Below are 12,827 nucleotides of genomic sequence, written 5' to 3'. Positions count from 1 at the left end.
ATATCCGAACTGGATAACAATTATGAGATATTTTCACTAAAACTCTAAATGGGACTCGAGTTGATTATATATATAACAAGTTGGACATGATTAATATTTATAATCCAACTTGAGGTAGAGTGTTATAAGTTATAGAAAGTAAATATGTTAATATAGAAAGTAAATATTGATAGATGGGTCAGTTGCTTAATGTTAGGGATTGTATAATCATAGGCTTGATTTTCCTTCCTGTTTAGTTACCGTCTCTCATGTATAAATAGGTTGTAATCTCTATTGTGATATACAATAAATATTATCCTTCTACATCAATAGAAGATTATAACAACAGCATCCAATTGGTAATAGCCGTCATGCTATTACCAGATGCTCTCCCCAGTCGAGGCATTTCTTAAGCAACAGATAAAAGTATCAGTATCAACTGTCAAAAAAAGGAGAGATTACGAAATAACAATAATAATAATAACAAACTAAACAGAAGAAAGAGAGATGGAAGCTTGGGATGGAATACAAAGGTATAATTGCAGGGAAGTGCACAGGCAGCTACAAGAGAGATCAAATGGCAACTTCCAAAATGATATTCACATAAAAAAGGAAAATGTAAAAACATGTTCCAAAAAGACTTGGCTCTAATTCTAAAAAATGGCTAACTTTTTCTGTAAGAGCTTATCAATCACTACATAAGGGGGGAAATAATAATAACAATATACATGGTGATCCTATTCCTAATTCTCTTTGATCTGGACAACTATCATTTAGACATAATTTTGGGTCTGATGTAGAGAACTATCCCGAGCGTACCAAGCGGATCATAGAACTCACCAGCACAGCACTATAACAAGGTTGTAGCTAATTACATAACATCTAGGTGACCCCTCTAGATGAAATGATATGCTCACCCAACTGAACCACCAACCATCACTATGCATAATAAGCATCAAAAGTCCCATATAACTGGGTTCTTCAACCACTTACAAGTCTTTAACCATAGTGGTCTTTACTCGTCAAAAAACCATATTCACCATACACCACCGCTATCACCTGCGTCGTGCTGAAGCTGTATGTTGGTGAGCTTTACTATCATTTCTAATCCTGTCAGCATACATGGGCAGGCGAATTATCTCATAAATCTCATTCAACAAGACTTCCTCTGTTATATTGTCCCGGATGCTTCGCATCACCTGTTTTAAATCAGCAAAGCTTAAGCAGATGACATAACATGCAATGGGAGACCTCCCTGTGCACTGGGGATTCCCTTGTATACATATGTAATGCAATGAGACTAACCTTTCTGTAGGTGTTAAATTCATTCGGCGTAGATTTATCTGTCCGGACCCGCATACAAACCCATACCTGTTCATCTGAATCCCAAGAACACTCGATGATTTTCCCTGAGTATGAAGAGGGATCTGAACCATCTGCAAGTTTGGGAAACCAAGACACCAGATAATGAATAACCAAAAAAACAAACACTAGACTTGAAGCCATAAAGTAACTGAAAAGCGCTCTAGAATAGCCAGACCATGCCCAGACAGAAATATTAAAATACAGAGAAATTACTTGTTATCAATTCCTAATTTAATGGATTACTCATTAAGTATGCAACCAAGATGGAGGGGGAAAGTTCAGTGGATCTGACTTCAAGATTCGCATGACAATTTTCAATGTTTAGAATAGTGTAGAGATGCAAAGATAACATAGAAATTCACATCAACCTCTGAATACAACCGCATTCCCTTCCATCAGCTTCTTTTTCCCTCGTTCATGCAGATAAAGTAACTGGCGATCATCAGCATCCACCTGTCAATAAAATTAACTATATATCAGCATGTCAATGAGAATTTGAGGCCAGTCAGGCAGGGATAGTGAGGGAAAGGCAACCAAGGCAACAGTTAAGTTTGTGGAGAAGTTTTCATACATACCTCAAATAGAAAGTCAACTGAATTCATTTCTGGATACTTCCACTTCAGAAGCCCTTCATGTGTGCGAGGAACATAGGGATCATCCCAACCCTGGCACTTAAAACAAATGAGAAATCACTTTTTCATACCTTGAGAACAAAATGAAACTCACTTAGAAACAGTAAAGTTTGTTCTCCTTACGTCATATGAACAATGCAACAAAAAGTAACTATCGAATGATCATAATGAAGAAACTGAATAAGGAAAAAAAAGATATATAAAAAGTATAGTAGGATGCTACCACTTGGTTAATAGACCAAGGACAACACAATTAGGCGCACAAGTTTGTTAGGGAAAAAGGAAAACATAAATCAACCATTCACAACTAGTGCAAGGAATTCATGAGGTGGAATACTCTTAAAATAGTACTTCCCCTGATCCTAATCACCTGGAAAATGAGACCATCTGCATCATGTGAAAGCTTTGGAATAAATTCCTTTAAAAGCTTGGTAACAGTAGAAAGCAACCAGAAATCCTTTCTTCTAACCTGGTAAATTCTTAGAAAAATCAACAATAAAATTGAATACGAAGAAGAGAAGAAAAGGGTCAGATGTACATGTCCTGCAGACTCAATTGTTCTCAAATTACATACCCTGAAGGGTTCCAAGTCATATCTATAATAAGGATTCCTGCTCTGATAAATATGATGTCGTTCATAATTCCGAGGTTCAATCACTTCTTTTTCAAGCATCTTCCATCGCTCATAAAAAGGCCTCTAGCAAATTCGGAATAATGAAAACAATCAGTAGATCTCTAAAGTAAAAAAAGAGTTTTAGTATGACTACTGATAACCAAAGACAATATGCACTTCATAAATCCAAATATAGATAATTTATCAACTGGTTGATTCTTATAACTGAAAATAATATTTAAAAATTGATACTAAATCACAGGAAATTGATAGATTCTTGTAAGTTAGAACAAAAATATGGGTAACTTCCCATAGTGTTTGTAACAAATGAATTCCATAAAATTTTGGGAATTCATTATTATTTACATACTTGCAATGTTTGTAAAAAAAGATATTACGTGAAATAAATAAATGCCAACCTGTTGCATACTATAGGAAGAAGCATAGCAATTAAATTTAGAAGAAGCTAGCAGAGTAAATAGGGGGAAAGAAGTTTCTTAGTTGAAGAAACTGCTTCTGTTAAAGAAGTTGAGCTGAGATGACTTGTGCGTGGCAGTTACTGTGCATCACTATAAATCTGAGTAACATGGGTCTTGTATTCCTATTCCAGGAATTATCAAGAAATACAATAGCTTCTCTCTCTATTTTTTTTTCTCTAATTCTCTCTTATCAATTCTCCTCTATATCCCTTTCCCTTTCTTCTAATTCTCTCCGTTATTGCTTCTATTTTGCAGTTAGGGTTCTGAATCCTAACACAACCCTCTTTCTCCATCAAAAAGAGAGGATTCGTTGCTTGACAAAACCAAATCATAGTCATAATAGGTTCACAATGTCAGCCTACAAACCAAGATGCATCCTACACTTCTTACACAAATGACACATTCTTACATCTTTAAGATGCATTAAAAGTAGATAGTATAGAAGAGTTTAACATCTATAAATGTTTTCAACTAAACTTCAGGGTTGATTTCGAAGTACAGCTGAAAAGCACTAGAATGAAATTGTGCCTCTGCAACATATATTATAGTGCTATATATATAAACAAAAATCTCTATTCCTTAATGCATTCAAGTGGAAATATTATAGTGCTATATATATAAACAAAAACAAAAAACAAAAGCACTGCATTTTCTTTGGTACAAAAAGCATCAGATTATTTCTCACAAAAGATGCAGTAAATCTAACCTCTATAACAGACATGTGGTTAATTGCCATCACATCATAGATAAGATATCTCCTCTCCTGTTTCTGAGAGTCTGGCAAAGTATCAATAATCATCTCCCCATCAAGTAAGGTATAGTGGTGCGTCTTATCAGCTAAACCCTTACAAAAAAGGGAAAATGAATAATGTTGGAAATCATCTATTAAAAGCTATACCAATGAGGTTTCAATATCAGAAACCATTCTAGCGAAAACAAATGCCGAGATACATACTTCATTTGTGCTCCTACAAGGAAACCTCATCTGGACCCTTCGAAAATTGAAACTCCTGTCAATCAAATAACAGCCATCCATCATAATTAGCATCATGTATCTTGTTCCATCAGCTTTCCACGTTGCATAATAATACCGCTGCCTTAACAGCTGAAGATTGTCCCTGCACCACAAATGGGCAATTCCAAAAATTAAACTTCCATAAAACGAGACCAAAAGAAAAACTAAATAAAAATTGGCCAGAGTTCCATGACTGCTCTAACATAAATTAAAATAAGCAAAAAGCATGTCTCTGATTAATAAAATCAAATAACTTTTTCAGTTGTGCAAAAAGTGGAACTAGATGCATCACTTTTCTTTTTTGCATCAGTTCTGCTATTAATTCAAACTTGCAATGCACCACAGCTGAAGGACAATCCTCCTTGCAGTCACGATATATCTATTCCTCATTAACTAACGCAGAATAGGTTTTTGGAGGGAGGGACTGTTTCACCTTGCTCCAGTCAATATGGCATCCCTCTCCAACACCACACCATGCTCCCACCACTACCACAGAGAGAGAGAGAGAGAAAGAGAGAGAGAAAGAATCCACTGATCCCATCCTTTAGCCGTGGAATGCGAAAATACATATGCACACACCCTATTGCCACTTAAAACATTGCTTGAATTAGGTCAAGAAAAGAACCATGATTTTGGCAATATTTACTCCATGCTGCTACATGTCTGTCCAGGGTTGATCCTCATTCATCCATTCTGGTTTTACCACAAATCTCCATTCTACTACTTGTTCCCATGTGCCTTATCTCAGGAAAAATTAAAGAGAAATCTGAAACAATGTCTCACATCGTTTCATAAAGAAAAGGTTTATCAAAACAGATGAAACTGCCATGATTTTTGCCTACAGCAACCTATATCTAGGGACACGATATCTAATCATATTTTTCCCATTTTTATGTGCCTTCACCCGCCTTCTTTCTCCCAACTTCTCAAAGTGAATATCATAGGTTATCTCAGGCTCATCGAGCTCGAGGAAACTTGATAAATGGAGCAAATACCTGAGTTTTCTGCCCATTTCCTATAGATTATTTATCTATTTTTACTTTAAAAGATGATAAAAAATAATCTTGGTGCTTCTCAATGATAATTAGGCAAAAAGAACTAACGATTTTGCATGCCACTCATCTTGTTTCAAATTGCAGAGAAGGAATATACAAAAAGCCCATAATGGTAAAATTACAACAATATCCTATACTGTTTTTCAGGTAGGTATTATGGACAAATGAGTAATTGAACCCACTTGCAATCCATTTCCATCCCAAACCAAGGGAGAATGTTCTCTCCTCCTTTTCCCCTCCCCTAAAGAAAAGAGAATTGTGAAATCTTCACAAAACTTTTCATCCTTGATTTTCTTTCTCCCATTTTACAACCATTCCAAACACAGTGAAAATCACAATATGCATTCAGATGAAAGCTCAACGTTTATGTCCTCTGCTTCAATTTAGCCCTCACTTCAAATTCATTTGTTGTTCATGACAGGGTAACTTTTCCCCTCGAGTGTTTTAACTCCTATGTCCACCATCAGCATCAACATTTGCAACCACCACAAGAAACAAAGTTACAAACTTATACCTGATAGATTTAACAACAAAACATAACTATTTGCCATCCCAAACTACAAAGGAATTATATTTTCTTATAAATTCCTGCATGCAAAAATCAATGTTACAGACAGAAAGGCGATGCCATTGCATTCCAAAAACCACAATCTAGTACATAATAACAAAGCATGTCAATTACACACAAAAATTAACATTAAAGAGCCATGGTTTTGCTAAGGTAATAGACAGCTAGAGAGAGAAAAGACAGGGAAGGGGTGTACAAATTATCATAAAAGGAACTGCAGATAGGACCTGTTTAGAGATACTGGATGTGACCCTGGGAATTGTGGGTTTCCTCTTAGCTGCAATTCAAGGTGAAAGATCATCACATGCCCATGGCTTCCAAAGTAGAAGTAAAGTACATAACAAGTATAAAGAGTTAATGCACACATGCAACTAGTAGCATAATGAAACAAAACTCGACGCATGTAATCCTTAATCCCAAACTAATTGGAGCGAGGGCTAAGGAGCATATGAACCCATTCCCCCTTTCCACTCAGTTTAGGGATACAGCTTCAAAAAGATGTAGAACAGCTAAATCCACAATGAAACATAACGGCTGTTCCAGATCTAAGATGTCACAGAGTATATGAAATGCAAGCAAACAACAGTATAAAAAAAGGTCATCCTTACAGGAATATTTAGTGTTTGGTAGCAAAATAGTCGTAAAGCATTCAGCTGATCAATAGGTATGTCATCTCCCAGAATATCATCATTCGTCATTATAGCATCTGTCTCATGATTGTCCTGAAACAATAAGAAGCACAAAAAGTTTTTTTTTTCCGACATGGATAAATTATAGTGTCAAGTACAGGAAAATGTCCCAGATATCAGCTTCAAGTATTTAACTATAAAGTTTATAACCATAAATTAAGGAAAACATCCACCACCATATGCTGGCATTAAACAAAGGCTACTGCCAAGTATATGCCATAGGAATATATATGAGATAATTTTTGATGCAGGAAAGAACCCTTCAGAGTAATTATTTGTTTGCGCAATCCTCTTTGTCCTTTTCTTTTCCTTTTCTGTATAAAATAGGTTTATTGAGAGAGACAAGATTAGATTGTAATATAGTTTGAAAAACCTATAAACATGTTTTATAACTGTATAAAACTAGTATAGATCCCATAATAATCAAAGAACTATTTAACACCTGTCACATAGATTGACCAAAGGTTGGTGTCAAAATGACAATCCCAATGTCTGCATCTACTACATCTAAAACCAACACCAAAGTCACCAGTCAATTTCAAATATCGTGGCATCCACCTATACTACATCTAGAAAACATTACAAAACTCGGCCTGTCAAAATTTTAGTTTACTCACAGGCTTTTCTCTACACAAAGTCCATAAAAGTAGAGTGCTTATCCAATTCCTCATCCTGACGAGTCCACAACTCTGAAGCACTTCATCATCAAAACTTTCATTCTGTTTCCCCCCCTTTTTTTTCATTTAAAGTAGTTGGTCCAGCAAATGAGGCCCTTTTTCATCCATTGGAGGACTTAAACCAGCTTCTATATACAACCACCTCAAGACTTTACCGACCAATTTGGTGGCATTTTCAATCATGTAGTAATTGCATTTATTGCAAATGCTTTCTCTTCATATTGACCTTCCAATGTTTGCTACTTAAATCATCCCGCCATCCATATTCCATGCTTATGATGCAGTCATACCATTTCCTTCTAAACGTCATGATTCAGAAGTAGAGACCACAGGCGGGCTAAAATATCAGGTTACTCAATCACAATGGACAACAAGGTGATTTGTCTAAGTATCTTCACCATTGCAGTCAGAACACAAACCCAAGTAAAAAATGCATTCAGAGGATATACCAAGAAAAAAAAACGAACCAGGCAAACTTTTAGAAGAGATCATCGAGCAGCTAACATTTATAGACATTAACAATTACCCTTTTTAATAGAAGGAAACTTTCCTCTCGACTCAACTCAATTAACTCTGAACTCCGAAAGAGGGTCATCCATACAGATTCATTCCCCATTCCACTTAGTTTAAGGCTACATCTTTTGGCAACTCCACTTAAAAGCCAATATTTCCTAATTGTCCTCTAGAACAAGAATAACAATAAAGAGCGCAAACTACTCTTTACCAATTCCACTCATAAACGCCAATGCCAATATGAAGAATATAAATAGGTAAAAATTTATTTTGCTTCAGAGACCACATACATGCAAAGGAGCAGCTGAACCTCCATCATCGTCATCATCTGGCAATGCTTCACCATTAAGATCTAGATCAGAAGATCTCTTCCACTCAGGAGTTGGTGGGCAAACAACCATTTCTTGCTTTGTTTCGTGATAAAATTTATACAAGGACTTAATGTAGTCCGGCTTATAGATTCCTGGAGGACGAGCATCAGCAAATAATTTTATTGCCTGCAAAAGCAGCAAACAGGAGGTTCGAAGTAAACAGCCTGTGAAGTAACACCAACCTGGTAACACAGAACAATATATATATTGTAAACAAACCTGTGCAACAGACATTGACGATGAGCGCATTATGTAATGAACAATCATATATCCTGTACGATTATGCCCATGCGTACAATGAACGAGAATGTGCTTCTTAGATTTTTGACGAGCGAAAAATTGTGTAACCTAGAAAAAAAATAAGTTATACACATCATTTCTTGCACAAGCTCAATACACAAGAATCTCTATTCCTGATCCACTACCCAAGCAATGATGTATATAATCGGGGCTCAACTCATCAAGCGGCGGAAAAATTCACACAACAAATCATTATAGATAACCATGCTGGAAATTGTAGGAAAAGAGATAGAAATTCTAAGAAACCCATGTAAGAAAACTCACAAAGCACTAAAGAAGGGTATCAAAGAAGAGGCATACCTCATAAACAAAGTTATTTACAGATGCATTATCAGGTACAGAATCACGTCCTTTACATTGAATCTAGGAAAATAAATTAGAAGGTCAATTTTGATCAGTGGATACAGTATGCTCCCATCCAAAGTTTAGCTCCAAAAAAATAAAAAGAAAAAGGAAGAAAGAAACAAAATAATACAACTTACCTTAACATACTTAATGCCCTCTTTTTTCAAATCTGTTGTTGGATAGTAACGGGTAGTATTTGTCAAATCAATCACCAAACCAAGCTGCAAATCAGTCAATTAAACTTAGATTTCAACCAAACAGTATTCTCTGTTCAACAGAAAAGAAATGCTAGTTTGTTTATCCGCATTGTAGATTTATACATGCATATAGGAAATAGGAAAGGGCACAAAAAGAACTTTCATAATACTTACTTTTCTTCCTAATACTCTCTGTTGATGAAACACTTGTTTAAAAGAGTATCTTCTTCCAGGAGGGATACAGTCGTTATAGGCTTCACCAAGTGGAACCTTAGAGGGAATAATACCAAAGATTTCCTGACCAGATGCAGGGCAATCTAACCAGCCTACAGTTTTTTTGAACAACTTGGTTCAGCAACATCTCCAAAGAACATGAATAGATAGTATTTGAGATGATACAATCACATTGTCCTCAAAACATGGAAAAAACAAATGAACAAATTTCATCAACCTGGACCAAGCAATCAAATTCTGAGGGTCATACAATTATCCCACAGGATGATATGCTGTTTTCTAACGCACCATAAGCAGATTCGTTATTGAGAAATGACTCAAATGAGAAGGCAAATCAACCTCCACTACATAAGAGAGAGAATCTTAAATTCTTAACTGGCTTCCAGGTGATAGCATTAAATTAAATTTGCATCTATGCGTTCATCTAAAGCATTCTTACTTGAACAATCTCTGGCCTTCAAACATTCATGTAGCAGCTAACAATGATCAATAAAATTGCTAGTAAATCAGTCCCTTGATTTAATCACCTACTTAAGCATTTTAGATTTACTATTGGTGAATGACTGATGCATGATGCTTCTCACAGGCTACAATCCATCACACTGGCATAGCAAAATCATAACAATTCAGAATTAAACCACTTCATATTTCTCATAGGCTCCTACCCAACAGCCATTATTTTCAATAACACGATAAAATTACTTTCCGAATTTAACCAAACAGAAAAAAGAAAATTCAAAATTTTAAAAAAAATACAAAATTAAGAACCACCACTTTGGATCTTTCCCTCAAATGTAAGGTCCACCAAGTCACAAAAATTTGACCAGACAATTTAATAAATGCTTTGACATCAGAAAACTAGTTTTAAAAAAAAAAAAGGCCAACATCAAGTGGCAGTTTCAAACTCAATTCCACATAATGAGAGTATAAACATTATCAGAACAAATAAAAATAATAATAACCACAATATGATGCAGAACAGGAAGATGTTGAATCCAGAGGAAAATTTTCTCAAGGACAAATGGAAGTAAATTATCAAAATGCTCTTGTTAATTCTTAATAACATCATAATCTCAAATCTGCTAAATAACAGAAAACCTACACCTATTTATAGATCTTTACCCTAATTGCACTAGAGTTTATGAAACCCTAATAAAATACTTAATACGAATATAAAACCAATTAAACTTTCTAAATAAAATAAAACGCATCCCAAAATTCCTGGATAATATAGGCTCTACTCTAAACTTCTTAATTCTCCATTGAATGTAATTCCGAAGTTTAATCCTCTTCCAATAATGCTTCACGATAATGTGAGCGTATTATTACTACTGTTTTAGTAAAACTAATTCTGGTGAAAGCAATTAGACTAGAAACTTACCAGGAGGGAGCTTAGATTTATCGTAAGTTTTATAGTGTTTATTTGGATAGTATTGATCATGTGCTGGCTGACGAGACATATGTGCAGGTCTGTCATCTGAACGCTCATTTCTCAAACGTTTGCGTCTTTCTTCACGCTCCTAACCAAAGATGCAAACAAGATAAACAGTCATATTAACATAAATACCTGTGCATACACAACTATATCTAAGTTAGCATACAGAGACACATGCACACCCACACATACTGGGGAAACAAGAAATAAAAAAATAAGCATCAACAACAACTACAACCAGAAAGCAAAGTATCAACTCACAGATTGAATTTATGTACAGCAAGAAATTAGAAATATTCACGCATATGCAACCAAAAGTAATGTCCACTAACACTTATGCATTCAATCTCAATCAATCTGAGCCATTTATCTGGTGTGGTATGTTAAAGATGATAAAGCTATGTACACCAAGTTCCCACATACTTTAGGCAGAAAATAAGATATTTCATGCATTAGAATTTACAGTTCTCTGAAAGACTCACTTTTTTTGCTCACTGCAATAGTTAAATGATAAAGTGATCGCTTAGAAAGATTATTAATCCAATAAGTTGAAACTTTGATGGTTCACATATAGAATAGAAAAGTAGCACATTCTAGGGCTCTGTTTATATTGTTCAGGGAAATGTTTTATTTTGGTCAAAAATTAATTCAATGTTTTCTAGATTTTGCATCACATAAGAAAAGGTTAACAGCAAATATTTTCCAAGTCAAAAGAAAAATGACCGTCCCTACTAGTGAGGGGGCTTTGGATAGATGGACCTTAGCCCAATAGGAGATCCAATTCTCTGTCCAAATCAAGCTGGGTTGTATCCACACCAACAGCTTTCATGGTTTTCTTTTATGCAAGAGACTGTTTTTTTTTTTTGCCCATAGTGCTCCAAACCCCAGGGAAAAAAATTCTTGTTGGTGTTCTATAACAACCAAACAACAGAAGATCAATTCTTTTTTTTTTTTGTCCAAAAAAAAATTCCACAAAAATGTTGTTAGATTAACAAAAAAAAACCTTAAAGAACAAATTTTACTTCTACTAATATACAGCATTACAGCTCACTAAAAAGGATGGAAAAAAGCCCTTAATTTCATAAGAATCTTAAAGGATGATGATGATCCTCAATTATCACTATATTCATTCTCACTGCAATGATGTCAAAAAATTTATCCATAATATGCCAGATTCTCATTGTTTTAAATGAATTATGTAGTTCAGGCATTCATTCTTCCACTGCAAATTGCTCGGGGCATGAAAAGACAAAATTAGTAATACCCGGCGTGCAGTTTCCACAGCAGATTCAAAACGATCTTCTGGCGCACTGAATTCTTCTACATGCTTCTCAAAACTATCTTCTTCATCTTCAGGTACAGGTGAAACATTTAAGTCCATGCTAGCAACCATTCAACATCCACCACCCGGCATTTACCAACATGAAAATCCCAAATGTTTTGTCAGGCTCTTTCCTCCAGTAATATTTGCAACAGCACTAACGATGTAACGTACTACCTACACAAATTAATGAAATAAGCAGCATTGTAATTCATGCCATCAGCATGCATCAATCCACTCAATTTGAGAAGTGACAACAAACAAAAAGAAATGAGTAAATATTAGACATTAAAGTTTCCAATTGAACTGAAAATCCCTACCCTACAATAAAACTAATAGTCTCCAAATGCAAAAAAGACTTTGGATAAAGAGCTTAAACGTGGAGCTAGACCTAGTTCTCTCAAGTCGCACCAAGAATCAGACCAGCTCCCATTTGATTGTACTTATGCTCCAATTACTAATTATTCCGCTATTCCAAAGCCTAGCATGGAATTTCGAAAACTCAAATACAATTCAGCTCTCACATTTTTCCCGGCAACGTATAGCAGAGAAAATCACCGACTCGAACCCTAAAAACTAAATTGTACAATGAATGGCATGCCCCTGGACTCCAAAACAGCAAAAAAGAAGGCATCCTAGAGAGCAAGAAACCAAGAAAAATTGAAAGCTCGCATTTACCATGCAATCGAACAAAAATTCTATCCGAAAAGAGTAAACTCCATGCCCGCAAAGTACCAGAGAGAAGCTGATTCTTTGTATATCAGAGAAATTGAGACGCGCGCGATCAATAGAACATTAAAAAGCTTCTTCTATTGCGCTGGGTGAAGCTTGAAAACCCAGCACCGACAATTATGGCAGGGGGAATCTCCGGTGTCGTCGCTGGAACTCCTCTTCGAAACCCTAGAGCGAGAAAGAGACAGTGAGAAGGTTTGTTGGTTTAGAGAGAGAAGTAAAGGTTTTATTTAATGATGAATCCATGTCAGGAAAGAGAGTGAGTGCGAGAACAGACGAGGAGAGCGAATCCACGAATCGGGGTTGG

General features: G+C 35.6%; 1 protein-coding gene across 2 annotated transcripts; it reads right to left on the bottom strand.

Moving 5' to 3' along the window:
- Positions 1-474: 474 nt before the first annotated feature.
- On the bottom strand, positions 475-12,827 carry LOC110622631 (mRNA-capping enzyme). 2 transcript variants are annotated; one of them, XM_021767215.2, is made up of 18 exons: positions 12,467-12,827; positions 11,732-11,965; positions 10,414-10,552; positions 8,973-9,124; positions 8,739-8,822; positions 8,557-8,619; positions 8,176-8,304; positions 7,876-8,082; positions 6,315-6,428; positions 5,934-5,983; positions 4,024-4,186; positions 3,775-3,912; positions 2,551-2,673; positions 2,347-2,445; positions 1,920-2,015; positions 1,713-1,797; positions 1,285-1,415; positions 475-1,178 (listed from the first exon to the last, which is right to left on the bottom strand). In XM_021767215.2, the coding sequence occupies exons 2-18, from the start codon at positions 11,858-11,860 to the stop codon at positions 1,035-1,037; spliced, it is 2,046 nt and encodes a 681-aa protein (XP_021622907.1). In that variant the 5' UTR covers positions 11,861-11,965; positions 12,467-12,827; the 3' UTR covers positions 475-1,034. The 2 variants fall into 2 exon arrangements, with proteins under 2 accessions (XP_021622907.1, XP_021622908.1); XM_021767216.2 differs by having other exon boundaries at positions 1,920-2,009.

This window comes from Manihot esculenta, chromosome 9 (assembly GCF_001659605.2).
Source record: "Manihot esculenta cultivar AM560-2 chromosome 9, M.esculenta_v8, whole genome shotgun sequence".
Classification (NCBI taxonomy): Eukaryota; Viridiplantae; Streptophyta; class Magnoliopsida; order Malpighiales; family Euphorbiaceae; genus Manihot; species Manihot esculenta.
This window is presented reverse-complemented; position numbering and strand designations above follow the sequence as displayed.

What these genes read in the sequence shown, in the direction of transcription:
- LOC110622631 (XM_021767215.2), bottom strand. Translation starts at nt 11,860, where the DNA reads ATGGTTGCTAGCATGGACTTAAATGTTTCACCTGTACCTGAAGATGAA. An exon ending in TAAATAACTTTGTTTATGAG is followed by an intron (nt 8,305 to 8,556) that starts GTATGCCTCTTC and finishes TTTTTTTTCTAG; the next exon opens with GTTACACAATTTTTCGCTCG. An exon ending in AATTTAACACCTACAGAAAG is followed by an intron (nt 1,179 to 1,284) that starts GTTAGTCTCATT and finishes GATTTAAAACAG; the next exon opens with GTGATGCGAAGCATCCGGGA.